A 19,443-nucleotide genomic window follows, 5' to 3' on the forward strand; every position below is an offset into this window, starting at 1 on the left:
AGTGCAACTGTTCACCCACAGAAATTTGTTATAAACACAATTCAAGATACAAATGTGTCAGAATGTGTCAAAATGATACAGAAGACATGTAAAGTATTTTATGAATGTTTCAATCAGCATGAACACAATATCCAGTGAAGCTACCTGAGGGAGAACAAATGGGATATTTAAGGGATCAAGAAATGTCTAATACATCTGCACACCTAGCGAGAGAAAGACCGGCATAAGCTTCAATGCGAATCCTTCAAAATAAAAACACAACTCCCCCCCCCCAACGGTTTTCATTCTGTAGAGGATAAAGAAACCGAAGGAAGAATTTACAGGGAACAGGATGTAAGAAGCTTAACTATGCTATGAGGCCTAATGTGTCTCATTAGTCTTATTGGTTTGAAACCTTATACACAGGGACAGAGTGGGAATTAAAATCAGGCCGAGACTTTTGACTTGGCCTTGCCTGGACCACCGAAACCCATCTGGAGACGCGCCAGCAGACTCAGCCTGTATCACAGACTTCAAGACTTGTGGCTGAAGCCGTTGCTGCCCAGGCCTCTCGACTGTGGATCTCACCGCCTGGAGATTTCAGACCTAAACTCAGTGTTCTCCTTTAAATCTCTTCTCAAAACTCAAATATATTGTATGGCTTTTTCTTAACTGATGGTATTTATTGTAATCTTTTTTTGTATCACTTATTTTTATTGATTTTTGAACATTGTACATCACTATTCCAGGGTGATTAGGATGGTCATCAAGTCTAGTCAAGTCATCCTTTTCTCCCTCCCTCCCAACCCCTAATGTGTTCACAGGCGTCCTTACATTCCTGTTTATTGCGGTCTTTTAATTATTTTATCTTTTCTATATCTTAACTTCTCGGTTCCTTTGTTTTTATTGTAAATGTTCTTGTTTGATTGTATTATCATTGTAAAACACTTGCTAAGGTGCTGTATAAATAAACTTTATTGGTATTTCCTTTATGATGTAGCTGCTTGCTGCTGTTCACTTTGCACTGTATTAAATTGTATTTCTATTTTTAACTTTACTTTCTAACTGCAAGTTATGCAACTCAGAAGAACAGAGAGAGAGCTACACGACATTATCCTGCTGAATAACCTCAGACCGGATTTCGGTTGTTGAACCGGACTCACCGGGAGCTGCGGGCCTGACCCCACCCTGCCGCTCGGCCCCTCCTTTCTGGTGCCGCTGCCTGATGCACAGCTGTTTGAAACATTTGGATTTTTATGAATTCTAACTTATTTTCTCTCTCGATTTTCAGCCACACCTTTAAGTTTTTTGTTGAACTGGCTGCTGGAGTGTTTAAACACAGACAAAGACATCAACATGTAAAGAGTAAAACAAAAACCAAACCAGGAGACAGAAGCACACAGAACCACAGTGGGCGACAGCTCCCTCTCTCTTTCACTCTCTCTCTCTCTCTCTGTCTTTCTTTGTCTCTTTCTGATGTCTATTTTTCTTTTTTCCACACTGATCCACCTTCCCAATTTATGTAGTGATCCGCAGGGAAAAGTCCTGGTTCTCCTGATGGCCACTGTAATCATTGATTACACATAAAAAAAGGACATCTTGCTAACTGCCATTCAATCACCCATGTAACTGTTACTTACCTACTGTACTCGTAAGTACTTTTCTACACTCAAGTGCTGAACTACTTCTCCCAAATGTTCAGTACTGAAAATAACACTCTGAACGAGGCTGTAGGAAAAATGAGTGAGGTGATGAATGAGCGGCTGTGGTTGTGTTTTGTGTTCGGTGAGTAGAGAAATGTTCTCTCATACAGAGGAGATTAGAGCAACTTTAATATTACAACATTAGGTGTAGTCTTGCTAATGGTCAGTGTAGAAGATTGAACCTATTTTAGTTTCCTGCATTTTCAGCTGACAGCCGTATTTCTAACAGCACCGAGGCGCTGCTTTAGGCTGGGTCGGTAATTAATGATATAAATAACATCCGTGTGATCTCAGGGCCGAGCTGCGTGAGACTCACTCGGAAGAAAATCACAGTCAAGTCTGCCATCATGTGGTGTGTGGGGGACATCAACACTGACCACTCTCTTGATTAAAGACATGTTAGATCACAGGCCTTGAAAGGAAATTTTATTTTTAAAAAATGATCATGAAATATATTACAGTCAAGTTCAAAGATTTCTCCTTTTACTGGGACTTTTTATTTACATATTGAACAAAAACATGTCTTAAATGACCAGAAGACAAAGCAATTAACACGGATCAATCTTAACACACACTAAACAAACCAACTAACCAACACAAACACATGACATTACATCAGTCAGGCTCGACGACCTGAATAAGATATTAAAGGGTAAAATAAATAAATAAGAAATCACAACAAAGGCAAAATAATTCAGATCCTGCATTACATGATTTTCGACTTTTAAAGCCCTCACAGCCTGTGGGATACGTTTGAGACGCTACAGCAGAGAACATTTTTATGGGCTCTGGCATTAAAAATAACCTGCAACCAAATCTGCATTAAATTGTACATATTCATAGATCTCATCTTACATCAAGATCCAAACGTAAGTTCCTGTGAAATTGGTGAAAAAGTGTAAAATGTCCTATCTCACAATGTTAAGGCAAATTCCTGGACCCGCCCCTTTAACTGGATGGGCACCAGAATTTAACGGATTCGTTCCTGGCCCCATGTCCGATCCCTCCACCAAATTTGGTGCAAATCGGTTCAGTACTTTTTGTGTAATCCTGCTGACTAACAGATAAACCACCAGACATGGATGAAATAGTCACACAGTAACAGATGCTTGATGAGAGAAATGAGATGCAAACAGCAAAGCCTCTATATGGAAATTCACCACAGGAAAGTCAGGAGCCTGTAATGCTTTTACAGTTTCTCTGTCAGGTAAGGTTTACTGTATTCAGTAGTTTCTTATTATTAAATGCACATTTCTGTCTTCCATAATCTCATGTTATGTATCTTTAGGTAAGTTTGTGTTACTGAAGTTACTGATCAACAGGTGTGCATTATGTAACTTTCAGTTTGAAATACAATGTTGAACCTGTTTGATAGCGCTGGTCACAAAGGCAAGGTAGATCCCAGCTGATTCAGTGAGGTCATTCAAACAGCTTTTACATTTCAGCACACCACCTCTGTGTGATTGACATCTTTATGCCCTGAATCTGCTCACCGCATAATTCATCCTAATAAAGGCCTGAATGCTGTTGCGTAAGCTCCATGCTATCTTGAGGACGCAGAATGCCACTTTGTTGTTTTATTATAGTAAATAAGCTGCCGCAGCTTCGGAGCCGCTGCGGAGCTGAGAACTTTTTCTACCTAAAGGTAAAAAGCATTATACTAATCCACCACACAAAATCATTTTAGTATCAAAACTCACCCCATGGCTGTTAGATTCCATTTACGTCTTTCAGCGACGACAGCCGCGGTCAAGTGGGGTCAAGTCCAGTCAGTTGGGATGTTTTTCACTGCAGTTTACATGGTGGAAAAAATAATCTATAGGAAATGCTCGAACCTCTCATGTTGCATAATGCAGTTACTCACTATGTTCTAAGTTCAGGAGGTAGAGCTGGTCTAAAATAAATCTGAGGGATTGCAGGCTTATTAATAATTATATATTTTACATTTAACACAGCAACATTACATATTATATACATATACATATACATATACCTTACATAACAAACTATGTTTTTTGGTTGAAGATTGGTGAGACATGAAGTCATTAATGAGACTGCTGTATGGGGAGTGGGGGCCACAGGCAGCCTTATGTCGACTGCTTGGGAAGACTTGCTGAATGTGTGTTAATACAGCGAAACTTACTGTGCCGCGTAACTTACTTTATCCTCTTTTTCTTGCCACTAATTACATGCTGTCCTAGTCTCCACTTCTGACTGGAACCCAGCTTTCATGGTTGTAGAGAAGGCCAGGGAGAGAGCTCAGAACCCCCAGAAAGGAGCCGCTGGAGGTCAGAGCTGGGTTTACTCTGTGGACAGATGAGGGAGTCAAACAATCAAACAAAGAGAACTGACAGTGGTCCTCCGTCAGTGACCAGGCCGGGTAACCTTCCCCCTCGGCAGCCGGAGTTTACCTCGTAGGCCCGGGGAAGAGCCCACAGATGGTGACCAAGGCCCTCTTAGAGTCCTGTGACACAGCTCCATGCAAAACAAGGCTCACAAAAAAACCCTGCTTGATCTCACCTTCCAGAAGATGACTCCCATTACATCTGTGCCTTTGATAAAGAACTGGAACTTGCTGGACAGACTGGACAGAACTGACTGCCATCGTGGTCAGATTTGGGCCCAGATAGCAACTCCCGCTCACTGTGTATGACATGCAGGTACGTCTCCTTCTGGTTCCATGTATGCATGTTCAGGCTAGTAAGTATCTGATAACAGGCAAATTGGTTGATGGTTGAAAAGGGATTTTTGGGAAGTGTATGAAGTCAGCTGGCCAGAACCATCATAGAAACCTCCAAACCAGCAGAAGGAGCTGTATCTGTGTGGGAATGAACTGTGACAGATGGTCTTTGTAGAAGAAAGCGAAACCTGTCCAGCTGGTGAGGACGAGCTGTTGAGGATGATTGTGATGATTGTGTGTGTGTGTTGAGTAATCTGATACTGATTCATCCTTCATCATGGCCACGTGAAAGACCAAAACACGGCAGCCGCGGCTCCATCGAATGGACCGGAGAGTCTAGAGGCAGATGTATGCAGATGTTTGCATTTCAGATTCAAAAGAAGAGCTGGACAGAAGCAAATCCATGTGCAAGAAGAATCTGACGGAAGAAGAAGCCGTGTTGGTAAATGCTGTAGCCGTCAGCTACATCAGCAGCACACATGAGTTACCTATTATTTCTTAAGATGCGTTTCTAAACTGTTGGTCATGTTAATTAAAAAGTGCATTGGGGTCGATTCTTAAAGTAAACATTAATATTTTTTATAATGCACCAGGTTAGGGTTATGGAATCGAATCAGAAATCACAGCAAATCAGTAGCACGTGAATCGGAATTGAATGGATTCAGGCGAGGGCGTAGGTTTAGGCTCAACATTGGTAGGGACACAACAATCCCTCCAAAGGCAAGAAGACTTCATTCTGTCAACAGAATAGTTTATTAACATATGATCTGCATTAACCTTTATTTACATTTAAATAAAAATTACACACGGTAACAGATTAAGGATTAAAAGAAAGTAAACTTTAGGAAAAGAGAGAAAAAAGAAACAATATTATTGCATTTTTGCATCCAACAACAACAATTTTATATTCATTAGATCTACTCTTTAGATTAAAGAGACTCTGGGAGCTCTTTTTTGGATTCCGCCCTTTCAGCCAATCAAATGCTAGCATGCCTAAATCGGTCTTCTTGGAGAAGTGACCTTTGTAGCCCAGTGTCCTTCTGCTGCACAGGTGGAGCTTTTTTAGCATTTTGTCCAAGGTGCTAATTCTGCAACCTCCATGACGTAGTAGATGTCTGATGTCTGGTCCTGCTCATCAGTATTCCCACTATACGCTGATCAGTATTCCCAGTACTGGGTTGATATTATACTGGGAGGGCATGCTGCCTTGATTGTCCTTTCAAACATCGATATCATTTTTAGAAGCTTAGTGATAGAGGTCTCGGGTATGGAGCTATGTAACTGGACTAAGAGACACTGACATAGTGCGTGTTATGACAAAGGCGGGAAAACAAAATCACAAATATTGCTTCTTAATAAAACTGCTTGTGTGGTAGTGAGACAGCTTTCTAAATCTCTTCTGCACATCAGAGAGCACTAAACTTTAATGTACAGGTACCAACATGGTATTAATGTGTGTTTAAGCAGTTATACATATAACGATGTGAACGGCTGTAAGGACCAAATATAACGCCTGGCATCAATTATGATCATTATTACTTTGATTATGATGGAGAGTCAGACACCTGATCTCATGCGCATCAGGCTACCAACGTCATCTGATCTTATTCACATTTAATTTAAGGTTATTTGGTGTAATTCAGGGCGGGGTGAGGATACAGAGAGCTGAAGCAAATTCAATTTATGTAAATCCATTTATTTAGAAACTCTTTATTCTAAATCCTGGAATGGCTGTATTTTCACCTCTTTCTGATGTTTATCTTATGTCTTATGTCTTTGAGATCTTGGGGGGAGGGTATGGCCTGTTTCTCAATGTCAAGGCAAAGTATAGTCTCCCCTCTCCCCGTCCCAGTAATTTCACACCATCCTGAAGTTGTTAATCTTCATTTTAGAACTGATGTAATTCATTCATTTGAAGCTCAGTATCCTTAAAGATCGTGAACATGTCCTTTGAGTTCACAATAAGCAATTCCAGCCAAAACCAAGGTAGAAAGAAGCAAAGTCAGGCTCTCCATGTTTGTGCCATATGCCTGTAGGTATACTCATCGTCAAAGAGGAAGTAGTTATAGTAGAGAATTAACTTCCTGGTTTGAGGGTAATTTATTACCCTTATCTCAGAGGGAAAAGTCCAAGGTTTTCAGTCCACCTTTAGACACTTGAGACACGTGAGACACTGAATCAAAGGTTATCAACATAAGGAACATCAGGAGGGGGATGAAGTTGTTCAACAGTCTTTATTATGTCACCAGAACCTTTAATGAAAAAGATGATTCTTTCTAGTATTGGTGTAAGAAAAACAAATTCAACAAACTGGTGAATGTACATCTGTTTGAACAGCTCTTCCTCAGGGATTTGCTGGACACAATCGATTTTTGGTAATATATTAAAAAGAGGACATTCTTTTTGAGTTATCTCCGTTCCCCTGGAGTCTTTTAAGAAATATTATTAGGAGCACCTTTTAGTGTTTCTTGTCAACTTTTCATCTCATAATTGTTTAGAGCCTGATGTGTTTTGTGTTACTAAAACAACCTCCTTTTATCAGCAGGACTAATTGTCTCATTTCCATCATCTGTAGTTCCTGTAATGCCTGACTTTGTTCTCTCGGAAGGTTATTATTCTGGTTCATGTTCAGCAAACACACTATCACTATGTTTTTATAGACACATTAAGAGGAAAAAAAAAAAACTTCCTGCGCCTCACTCATCCCTCCCTGAGCAGCAGCTTCAGTATTATACCATTTATCCTTATCTTGGGCGCCCTCTTAACAGAATGAGAGTTGTACATCCTCAGAGTTGCCCCCACTGAGAGTCTGAAACGCAGTGATCTCAGAGGACAGGAACAGGACAGGAATACGGCTGCTGGGTAAGTTTGGTGGCGAGTGTCGGCAGCTGTTTGACTTCCTGGCAGGTACAGGTACAGTATATCCAGCTGCAGCCAACAGCGCGCACGTGAAGCACGAATCGTGAGTGTGGTTTAAAGGTTTTGCGGTTAGGGTTAAAAAAAAAAAAAAAAAAAGTCTCAAACATGACCATTCAACTGAGGCAACACATCAACAATAACTGAGCCGTGGGACTGAACCGTTTCTGGTATGACAGCCACATCAAACCACAGCGGGCCACGCAGCCTGTCCCACTGCGCAGACAGCAGCAGCACATGCAGTGGAGCCTGGGCCTGCACACAGAGGAAAGAGAACCTCCATTCACTTAAGGATAAACAGACACACAGACACCAGAACTTAGAGCCCTTTAAGTACAGATGTTCCATTAACTTTACATTCAAACAGTCACACAGAGAACACCAAAAATAAACAGTTTAAGTAGATACTCAGTATCCAAGCGAAGCACCTGCACACAGAGGAGACAGAGAGGGAATGAGAACCTGCAGTGTTTGCTGCATGTGGTAAACAGGAGAGGAGACACTCAGACACCCCCACCCACACACCCACACACCCAACCACACATACACACACACACACACACACACACACCACTTCACCCCACAAACACACACACACAAAACCACTCCTGATCAGTGTGAAGGTGTCGATACAGTTCTACCCTGTTACAACTGGTTAGCTGCAATATTTCCAAACATCCACTAGATGTCATCATTAGCTTGGTCTCATCATCGACATGACTCAGAAGACTGTCATAGCACAGTATCAGCTCTTTGTTATCAATGCACTCCCTCTATCTTCATCCATGAAAGCACTTATTATCCTGCACATGCTCTACATACACACTCTGTACTTATACTGTAAGTATATAGTATTTCATTCTGCTCTTACCCATGTAGCTTAAGTGATACAATACATTGTTCCACGGTTCATTGATACATTTGTTATTGAGAATGGTTATTTACTAAGAATCTTAGTCTTTGCATTCAAGTGGAAGAACTTAAGATGATGTTAGGAAAAATTACAAATATGAATGGTAAAGAGTAATTAATATAATTAATATGAAATGTGAATTATTTTTTCATTCAGGACCTAGGTGTTTTGGGACGTCACCAGGTATCCTATAGTAACAGTGTGCGGTTTGTCTCCACTAACTGATGCTTGACTCAACTCGTCAGTTATAGCAGTAGATGAGGTCGTAGCTGTGAAAGAAGCTCAAGGCTGATTCGTTTGAGTTTGTTTCTCTGTTAACTCTCAGATAACTGAGCTTGGAGGCCTCTGCTCTGCCTTGAACAGGATCAGAATCCACATCAGTTTGGCAAGTAAGATTTTAAGCCGTTTCATGAGGTGTACGCCATCTGTTCTGTAGTAGGACACGTACATGTTGGGATATTGTTCTGATGCAGCAATAGAGACCAGTAACCCTCTAATGATTGGATTAAACCTCCTCGGCTCTGGCAGCTCCCCAGACAGCTGAGAGTACGCTTTGTCCTAAAGTGTGGGACGCCTTATGTTCACTCTTGCAATGCAAAGTGCAAAGTCTCCCCAATAAGCCAAACAAAACACCAAAATACTATATAAACTGTAAGTTATGCTAGGTAGCTGAAAACACTTAACTTCAGTTACAGGAGGTAAATACCACAACTGGGTGGAGTCTGTTTCAGCGTATATGGACAGAAAGGGAACGCCATGAAGAAGTCACACTCCACACCAAATGTATGGTCTGTATGTTTTAGACAGTGGGAGAAAACTATCTCTTACATCTGTTGTCAGTAAATAACTATATAATAGTCAATAGAGTACAGATTCAAATGATTATGATTGCACATTATTCAGAATTACTTTACTTAATTACTTTGCCTTACATGGCTTATTGTTGTATTTGTTTACACTGCTTAGTTTGCTATTTGTGTAAAATTGTATTTTTCTGTGCATCATAATCTAAATGATGGCCATTAGAGACTTTATTCCTTGTGTTAACTCATGAACACTACAAGCTTGTGTTTAACTGTGAAGTGGTTATCCTACGAGAAGTGAATGCAGCCTGCAGAGTCCATGCAGAGCATTGGTCTTCACGTGTGAGCCAGTTACCCAATCTGTACAACAACAGGTCTGCCATGTGAGCGGCCTCTGCTCTATGCTGACTGGCCCACAGGCAGCCAATGAGAAAAAATCTCTGCGACCGGCCCATGTGCAGCCAATCGGAAAAATCTCAACTCAGATCAGTGGGCGTGGCTACAGAGCTGGAGCTGAACTAACTTGGATATGTGTAGGATGTCGTCCATCTGTCTGTCTGTCTATCTACTGCTTCCACTCTGACTTTAAGGTGGACAGAATTCAAGCAAATGACAAGGCGTTGGCACTTTCTACCTGATGGATGTAAAAACAAGAGCCACTTAAGCTGCCTAATATCACACCTCCCTAACCATGTACCACACTAACTGAATCATTTAGAGTCTATCATAAGTCATTTGCCACTCATTTTATTGTATGAAAATATATATTATGTAAATGAGTTTGGAGAATATTAAATGCAAAAATTCGCAGCTATACTCTCAGTTCATTGGCTGACTGTCTGATGATAAGGACATGACTCCAACTGGTCCTTTACTTCTTTGTAAGTATTTCCATACGATTTGCCTACCTTGTGTGTGCAAAGAGGAAACTTACAGTGGAGCATGGCCTACTTCACTACACGGAACCAAGGTGGATTGAAGAACTGGGTGCTAAAAGAATACAATATTATAATCTTATTTGCTTATTTTGAGGTGTGTCGACTCATTGAAACTTGAAATGGGTTCAGATCAAAATACATTCATAGGAATGGGGCTCTGATGTTTTTGCCAATCAACATTCCCATATTAAAAACAGACTACAGTTTGTTGTTCCATTGTCCATTTACAAAACAACAAAAATTTGTGGCTGTGTGTCTTTAATTTGGTTTGCAACTATCTTGTGCTTCACACAACACTTTGTTCAGTTCATCCTGTTTTCATTCACAATATGTGCAAAACCACAAACACTAGTTGTGTACATTAATCTCAGAGCAAGCCATGATCCAAACATCTGCATACATGCTATGAGCCTCCACTGTAGTTTCATTCTTGTTTGGTTGAATCAGCCCTCCATGACACAGCAATCAACAGATCAATCACTCATGTAAGACTGAGTGTTTTTCTCACACTGTTTATGTACATGTTGCCATATTGTGCATGATACAGTTTAAATAAACAGTGAATAATAAAGAGTTATTCATATGTTAATTTGTGTTTCTTAATGTTTTAATCTTTCCAGTTGACTAGATTTACATATTATTATAACCAGATGATTAAAGAATCAGTCACAGAGTCAGTTAGGAATCACTTTTTAAACAGATTTACTGGTATTTTAATGCTAATGCTAACACCCTCAATGAGTAAAACACAACATAAAAGTCACCAAGAAGACAAAAGCTGGAACCAGTGTTATATAGTGGCCTAATTTGCAAGCTTTAAATCATGTTATGTATATAGTCATGAAACAAAGGGGTTAAATTGTGCTGAATGGATTATTTGAGTTTTCCATGTGCATGTAACTGTACATAAATAACGTAGCAAGATTTTTTTTAATTACAGAGTTTTCTCTTCCCATTTTTCTGTTGCTAGGGGAAGTGACGTCAGCAGCAAACGGCAGCGCTCACGGTGGAGGAGAGAATCTGACACTAGAGAGAAGCTGCGCGCAGATAAGGGGCGAAGTCTCTCAGCAAAATCCGTCTCCATCCTTATGTTTTGGTCTACAATGACCCCCCAGATACGGAGAGCATAAACTACGCGTTTCACACTACCGGATGATATCGATATTATAGCTCTTCGTTCCTCAGAAAGATAAAAAAGGGATGGTGAAATTTGGATTGTTACCGAAGGAACTGGGATACTGGGGGGGAAGGGGATTGTGAATTAAGGGGGGCATAAACCGGTCAGAGAAGGTGGAGTATTTGCCGAGGTAACGTAAACAAAAGGTTAATAGCTGAACATTGAGGATAAGGCAACGGTAGTTACCAGGTTACAAACGAAGCAATAGACGTAAGGTTAGCTAACAGCGAAATGGAGCTAAGAGTGGGGAACCGATACAGACTGGGCAGAAAAATCGGAAGTGGATCTTTCGGGGACATCTATTTAGGTGAGTAAAATTTATCTTCATCATGCTTTACTAACCTAAATAAACAACATTTAATGATATTTCCCAGTCCAAATTGTATTATATTCACGTCATTCTCCTATCCATGTCATTTTACGTCACAGCTAAGCTAGCTGAGTTTTCCTTACCTCTGTCCTGCTAAAACTACTATAAGCTGTCAGCTGAAATGCTAAAGCAGGAGTAGAAGCATTGCAAGCACTGTAAAATGCAGTTAAGACTGGACAGCTAGCATTTAAAAGACATTATGTTACATAAATTCAGTGAAAACAAAGTGCTGCTGGATTAAATAATTTTTAATAACACCCCCCCCCCCCCCCCCCGACTGTCAATTTCAGATGGTATTAAAGGTCACAAACTGAAAACTGAAACCTGTACCAATTTGCTTACAGTTAAGAAGGCTACTTCAGTGGGATATACCTGTTATGTCATTCTGACGTGGGCTCAAGTTACAACAGCTACATAGTCATCCGCTTATAGTAATTATGACAATCTGCTGCTTTGTCTGACAGTGATAACGATATCTGAAATATCTAAATTACAGCCTTAACGTTATGTTACTCTCCAGCCTGAGATAAAGTCAATTTTACAAACTCAGGTTACAGTCCTGAATCCTACACATCCCAGTTCAGAGGTATTAAGTTTATAATCTCATACTGGGATGTTCTGGCTATTGGTCTTTATTGTGTTGTTTTCATCTTGTTCCAATTCTTGGTTTTTGTAGATTTGTCACTTTTTGCACATTGTAAGATATAGTCCACCCTGCCATTTTCAGAATGATACTGGCAGATTGTCTCTGATATAGCATATATGTAGGTGAATATACAGCAACATGTAAGGCCCATGTGCTACTTAAAGAATTAATACAATTTGATGGTTGTCATTTTAGCCCAGATATGGCATGATTGTACATACTGCCACCCAACCTACCACCCATTTTTGTTTTCCAAGGTTGCTTCTTTTAGTTTCCATTACCCTATTTTATGTATGAGAAGGGTTTACTGTTGCGTAGTTATGTGAATGTGTTTGTTTTGATAAAGAGACTAGGCACACTTGTTTTTCCAGTTGATGAAGACATCAGTTGACTTAGGGCAAAACAGCTTTTGATATAGAAGCTTACGAAACTTCTCAGGAAGTAAGTGTTTACAAGGGTTGGTTTAATGTTGCCATGGCATGATGTTGGCGGGGTTGACTCTCGAGTTCCTGGTCACAGAGCCTGTAATATGGCGACAATAATATGGTGATGTTGACGTGATCTTTCTGTTCTTTACCAAAGCCTGAATTTGCACAGGATTAATGCAATTACTGTATTATAAGTGAGCCAAGAATTTGGGGTCTATCCTGCAAGTCTAGCGGGTTTGGCGAAGCAAAATGCACCCAGCAGTTACTGGTACACAGCTACAATATGTTTGCAGAACAGTGACATCTGTAATAAGTCAGACCTGTCATTAAACCAAAGTGACAGGACATTTTTAATTACAAGCTATTAGCTTTTCACTGTATCTGTATTGATGAGTCTTAGACACCTATTGTAACTGCAGTTTCCCTACAGAAATGCTTTAGAGCTTGGACCCACACTGTGTCACCCACCACCACAAGTAAATTCTCAACCTGAGGAAGAGCTTATGTTTGTGTTGATGCTCTGGGTTGCCATTGGCGATAGCTAGTTTGGGTCTCTTTAGGCTTTGAGTGGTATCACCTTTTCTCTGTGACCAGCAGGATGTTTATCTGGACTGGACTGTGGCTCCAGGTGTTAATCTTTCTTTTTATGGCTGGTTTGTTGTTGTAAACTTTTGACAGGCTATATAATCAATGATAAATGAATAATGGTTCCTGTATAACCTCAAGATGATCTCAGTGTGGTGCTCTGTAGGCAGGTCGCCATTCCAAAATGTATATCTACTTTGGAAATCGAGTTATTACAACGTGCACAAAAGTTATTTTAGTAATGTAAATGATAGTTGGCTTTATGAGCCACATTAAGTTGCAACAGTACCATAAACTGTGACGAGAATAATTACAGTCTATGCAGATCCACCACAGAACAAGATACTAATTTGTGTGCCATCCCAAATTGAGCACTGGCCTCAGCCTGGCCATCCCTAAGAAAATTGCCTGGCCCCACCACAGCACCTGACTCATGGAGGAATTTCCATTGACTGAAATAACTTGTTAAATGCATGGATAGTGAAGATGAAATGGTTGACAGTCACTTTTTGCGGTGTGTGAGACTGAAAAGAGGTTTTGGAAATTCAAAAAAGTCAACTAACAGAGCAGACATGGTCAGCATACATGAGGGGACTTTCAGTTGTGATTGAACAAGGTGGAATGGGCTCAGTATTTTTGTAATGTGGTTTGTCAAGCCTGTGGCCACTATATCAATTGATTTCCATCCAGAAAAACTATAAAATAGCAAAATGAAGCATTTGTCTCTTTTACCTTCATGAACAACTAAAACTATTAATCATTCACTAATTGTATTGATAGAAGCTGCTTGAACATTCAGCGCTAACCTTCGGCACCTGGCAGATTTGGCTGGCTTGCTGGCTGGGTTGCTCAGAATTTGCAAAACCTTAAAATCAGAAGGTTAAACTTCACAGACCTAGAGGAACAAATCTAAAGGACAGAATCTAGGTTTGTCAGTTCTGTAGACTTACAAAGTGGTAGGATTCCAAAAGCGCTTTTCCCATCCTGTATTCCCATTTCAGATTTTTCCTTTAACAATATCATAAATGTTATTTTACGTTGAAGAAAGGGACTTAACAAACATATAGAGGCATGTTAAAGCACCCATATCTTTGTGTCTGTTAAACGCAACATGTGATGGAGAGTGAAGTTGGAGTCAGCCATGATTCCCTCACCTTGTACTTGAAACTAATGCAGCTGGTTTTATGTAACCAAACCCACATGTGACTCATCAAACATGTTTGCACATGGTGGTTTTAAAAGAGCGCTTCACCAATTTAGCGTTGCGCTGTGGGGCTCCTGGTGGACTGTGTCAACGCAGCTGAACCAGAGATACTGTTTTGTTTTTTTATTATTATTATTATCACAGGCATTATTTTTCCTTGTCAAAACCTTTTGCCTACGTTATCCACAGTACAACTCAACCATTGACAGCTGACTTAGAGATTTGAATGTTATGCTAGTGGCTAAAATAGCCTCAAGCCTCTAGTCTAAAGCATGGGTGGGGAGTCAGCTAAAGAGGTCTGGTAACTTCTTCATTTTCATTCTACATCCGCAGACTTTTTATCACACCGTTTATTAAATTTCAGAGAGCTCCTTCGGACCTACAAAAGGCTTTGTACTTTGCAACTTTTTTTTATTATATGGCATAGTACTCCCCAAGGGTTTTAAATAGACTTAAATGTGTAAGAGAGGGACCACCAGAAATAACCACTTGATTATAGCTTGTGTGCTCTGCATCACAGGCTGACTTTGTTTTCGTCTGGGCAGGTATCTGGTGTATTGGGCTGAGAAAGTCAATCTGTGTGAACATGTTTTTGTTTCCATTAGATGTTTTCTAAAGGTTGACAGCTCTCTTTTCTTTTCCCTCCTTTCTCTCTCCCTCTCACCTCGACCAGGTTTTGCAATGTGTCTCTACTCCTTGTATCCATTGTTTCAAATTAAAGGGTCTTCTACAGAGTTGTGTAATTATGACTTCATGACATTGTAGTGGCGCCAATATTGCATTAAGCAGAAACAAAGATCTGTTATGGTAAAGGTCCATTATAGTTGTAATCAAACATGACACCTACAGAGATAGCAGAAGTAATGTCTTCAGTCTAAAAAATGAAACAAAACATTATCAATATTTCACAGCGACGATACAGAAAGAAGTAAAAGCAGTCGATTGCTATATTTGAGAAGCTGGAACCAGTAAATGTTAACTATTTTTGCTGGATAAATAACTCAAATGATCAATCAGTTATCATAGTTGTCAGATAATTTTCTGAGAAATGATGAATATGCAAATAATCTCAGCACTAGTGTACATCTCAGTTGCCAGATTAGAGGGTACACCTCGCTAAAACTACTACAATCTAATCCACAAATTTTTTTCCCAATTTTGTATCAGCCCAGTCCCAGTAGTAGCAGTCACACATTTACCTTTTCATGTGTATCCTAAAGCTGGGTTCTACTGGTTTGAAACCACACACTTAAGGTTCGCCTCAAAAGCCAGGATGTTACACAGCATGTTGAGGTTCTGAAATACGCATGGATGTACGGCGTGTGACGTATAACATATGTGTCCAAGCATACCAGTGTTAAGTTCAAAACAACAGTGGTGGGTAAAATGAGTGTGGAGGTGCTGTTACTGATCAAAAGCTGCTGTGCATCATATACAGTTTTGGTTCCTGTTTGCTGCTGACTTTTTCTTCAGACATTTTTTAAATTCCCTGGTGGCGGGTCACATACTTCCCGTCCGTTCCGTGCACCATGGCAGCCGTGACTAGGGAAATTCATGTCGGGAAATACTTTGGTAAAAAAAGACGACAATAACGTGCAGTTCAAGATATTTGGCGTTAAACTTGCATATCATGTTCTCCGACAGCCAAAGAGTAGGCTTGGTCGGGAGGTCCGTGTCCGACTGGAAACGCAAGCTTAACATTCTGCTTGTGTTTCCAGTTGGACACAGACCTCTCGTATTTCTTTTTTTTACGGTAAAAAAAAATATATACATATATATAATTTTCGAGTAACTGAATACTCGATCATAAGGTAATGAGAGTACTCGAATATTGAATTACTGAAAATGCCCATCCCTAGTCACTAACTCCAGCGTCAGCATAATGGTGGAACAACAGATCACTGTCATACCTTTTAGACTGAACAGCGAGGTGGAATAAAGGCACAACATTCCTGCCTTTGAAGAGGAAGTATTAAAAGGGCTATAGTCACCTATCTCTGTTTTCTGTTTGAAGTAGATTATGATCATGGAAAAAGTTTAAATTCTCAATATTCAAACTTTGCTTTATACATTTTTATGTTGTACTACTTCACACAAGTTTGGACTGTGAGAGAGAAATAAACTCAATATAATTTATGGCACTCTATATTAGCAGATATTAGATATATAGAAAATTTGGAGTTTGGTTTAGTAGCAAGCTGATAGAAATCTGTCAGGTTACATTTTTAATGAGAAACAATTGATGATGTCTGAGCAGTGTATGTTTCAGGTCTTAGCTGGATAAGATTTAAGATATCTGTATGTGTATGTTGGTAAGTGTGTTTTTATGTAATTTTAGTTCACAGATCCTTTAAAATCACCATGTGTATTTCCATTTGTCCTTTTCCAGGCACAGATATTTCAGTGGGTGAGGAGGTTGCAATTAAGCTGGAATGTGTGAAGACCAAACACCCCCAGCTCCACATCGAGAGCAAGATCTACAAGATGATGCAAGGAGGAGGTGACGTATCAGCTCACATGCTGAAATCCTCATCTCTCATTGGGCTTCTGTTCTGTTTCCACCCACACCCCCCTCTGTCTGTCCATCAGGTTTATTTACCCCTCTTTTCATACTTCACATGATCTGTTTTTCCTGCCCTCTAATCTCCTTCCTTGCTGTCCTCTTCCTCATTGATTCACTCCCTTTACTTCCATCCACCCCTTCACTTCCATCCACCCTTGTTTGCCTCCTCCATGTTAATCTGATGCATACATGACTTCAGCAGCTTGCGATCCAAAAGTCACCAAAAAACACTGAAGATGAGGGACTGACTTTCTGGGATCCTGAATCCATGCAGCCCCATGTCATTTGAGGACAAATAATGGGTGTATCCACAGCTGAGGGTTAAAGTTAAAGTTTTTTACCAGTTGTGTAAATGTTAATATTGGGTAAACTGTAATAATTGTAGCCCCTTTTTCTACATAATTCTTCTATGTAGGCTCCGTTGTTAGCACTAACACCTTATAGCAAAGCATGTTTGCCCCCTGTCACCCTGAATAGAAGGAGCGGGACAGAAAATGGTAACAGTGCAGACAAAATATGCAAAGAATGTGCTGTCACAAGTTGCAACCCATACACACTGTCGAATGCCTGGTATCTTCCCTGGTGATGCTGCTGCAGCCAGTTTCACTTCTCACTTGTTTTAGGGTTTTTTTTTTTGTTTTTTTTTACCTTTTGCCTCATATGTCATCAGGAGATGTTCTTTAGACCACATTTTTGTGTACCTTCCATTGTAATTGCCTTTGCTCCCGTGTTTCTGCAGTGGGCATTCCAACAATAAAGTGGTGTGGAGCAGAAGGTGACTACAATGTGATGGTGATGGAGCTGCTGGGGCCCAGCCTGGAGGATCTCTTCAACTTCTGCTCTCGCAAGTTCAGCCTCAAGACGGTCCTGTTGCTGGCCGACCAAATGGTGAGACTTCACACACACTCTTTACCTACTGTCTACTGCTGGAGTGGATCCCAAAGCCTCCTTTCAGATTGTACAATGAGAGCAGAAAGGGCTTGAGTAGCCCCTGTTGAAGACAGGAATGTTTGGCCTTTATAGCGAAGAAGAAACTTCATGGAATATCTGAAAAATTATGAAGGATTTAATAACATTTAATTAACATCATAGGCATCAAGTTTAGTCGTTTAACTCATTAATCTGCTCTTCCCTAGTGACTTAGTTTGTCTTTTTGTTCTTCTCATCCACAGATCAGTCGCATTGAGTACATTCACTCCAAGAACTTCATCCACAGAGATGTGAAGCCTGATAACTTCCTGATGGGACTCGGCAAAAAGGGCAACCTAGTCTACATCATTGACTTTGGCCTGGCAAAAAAGTATCGTGATGCTCGCACACACCAGCACATCCCCTACCGCGAGAACAAGAACCTGACTGGCACTGCACGCTACGCCTCCATCAACACACATCTCGGGATTGGTACAGTAGACCTGTTTGACTTGAACACGTTGTTAGACACTGAATTTGAAGATGGAATTTTTTCTGTGACCAATTGTTCCACCTCTCTTCAACCTTCTCCTTGTCTGTTGTCTCCCTCTACAGAGCAGTCAAGGCGTGATGACCTGGAGTCCTTGGGCTATGTTCTCATGTACTTTAATCTGGGCTCGCTGCCTTGGCAAGGCCTCAAGGCCGCTACCAAGAGACAGAAGTATGAACGCATCAGTGAGAAGAAAATGTCCACCCCCATTGAGGTGCTTTGCAAGGGCTATCCCTGTGAGTTTCACTTCTTTTAGGTTTTATGTAAAACTATTCTAAAATGATTTCATTATGACCCATATTGTTCAATATCCATCTGCTGAGAAATGTATCTTCCCTCTCTGTCACAGCTGAGTTTGCGACCTACCTGAATTTCTGTCGCTCCCTGCGCTTCGATGACAAGCCGGACTATTCGTACCTACGACAGCTCTTCAGGAACCTGTTTCACAGACAGGGCTTCTCTTATGACTATGTGTTTGACTGGAACATGCTTAAGTTTGTGAGTACTTATCATAATGTCTGAACTGTATGCAGTTGAAATGTCAGCCACAGTAGCAAAAGGCATAGCTGATATTTTTAGATTAAAATGATTTGGCTTTATTTTGGCATCTGATCATTTTCATATTGTATTCATGTCATCTTCATTTTCCTGCAAGCTTTAATTTTTGTTGTGGTGGAAGAACCTTTGCTGTTGAGTAAACATCATGCTTCCATATAATAATATAATGACTGTCATGTCAGACTGATACCAGGTATAAATGAATAAGCCTCCTTATTAATCGTGGTCATGAACTTAATTATAAGTCTCATATTTCTTTTTTAGCTATGATAGCAACAAGGCTCTGGGGATGTCAGTCAGTTGTTCCACTGCTTAAACCCACACTAAAATATCTTAACTAGGGGCGTTGTGTAGCGTAGTGGTTTAAGCAGGCGCCCCATGTGAAGAGGCTACAGTCCTCGCTGCAGTCGGCCCCGGTTCGAATCCCGCATCGGACGGCCTTTCACTGCATGTCATTCCCCCTCTCTCTGCCTCCCCGTTTCCTGTCACTCTCCACTGTGCTGTCCATTAAAGGCATAAAA

General features: G+C 40.5%; 1 protein-coding gene across 1 annotated transcript in view; it reads left to right on the forward strand.

The window, feature by feature from the left end:
- Positions 1 to 10,943: 10,943 nt before the first annotated feature.
- The window catches only part of csnk1db (casein kinase 1, delta b), a 15,597-nt gene continuing 7,097 nt past the window's right edge, over positions 10,944 to 19,443 (forward strand). The window contains exons 1-6 of the mRNA XM_023418941.2: positions 10,944 to 11,416; positions 16,732 to 16,842; positions 17,645 to 17,793; positions 18,078 to 18,306; positions 18,430 to 18,600; positions 18,714 to 18,862. Coding sequence (XP_023274709.1) covers positions 11,341 to 11,416; positions 16,732 to 16,842; positions 17,645 to 17,793; positions 18,078 to 18,306; positions 18,430 to 18,600; positions 18,714 to 18,862 — 885 coding nt within the window. The 5' untranslated portion in view covers positions 10,944 to 11,340. The remainder of the gene's footprint in view (positions 11,417 to 16,731; positions 16,843 to 17,644; positions 17,794 to 18,077; positions 18,307 to 18,429; positions 18,601 to 18,713; positions 18,863 to 19,443) is intronic.

The sequence above is a fragment of the Seriola lalandi genome, unplaced genomic scaffold (genome assembly GCF_002814215.2).
Source record: "Seriola lalandi dorsalis isolate HSWRI2012SDOR001 ecotype SW California unplaced genomic scaffold, Sedor1 jcf7180002054585, whole genome shotgun sequence".
NCBI lineage: Eukaryota > Metazoa > Chordata > Actinopteri > Carangiformes > Carangidae > Seriola > Seriola lalandi.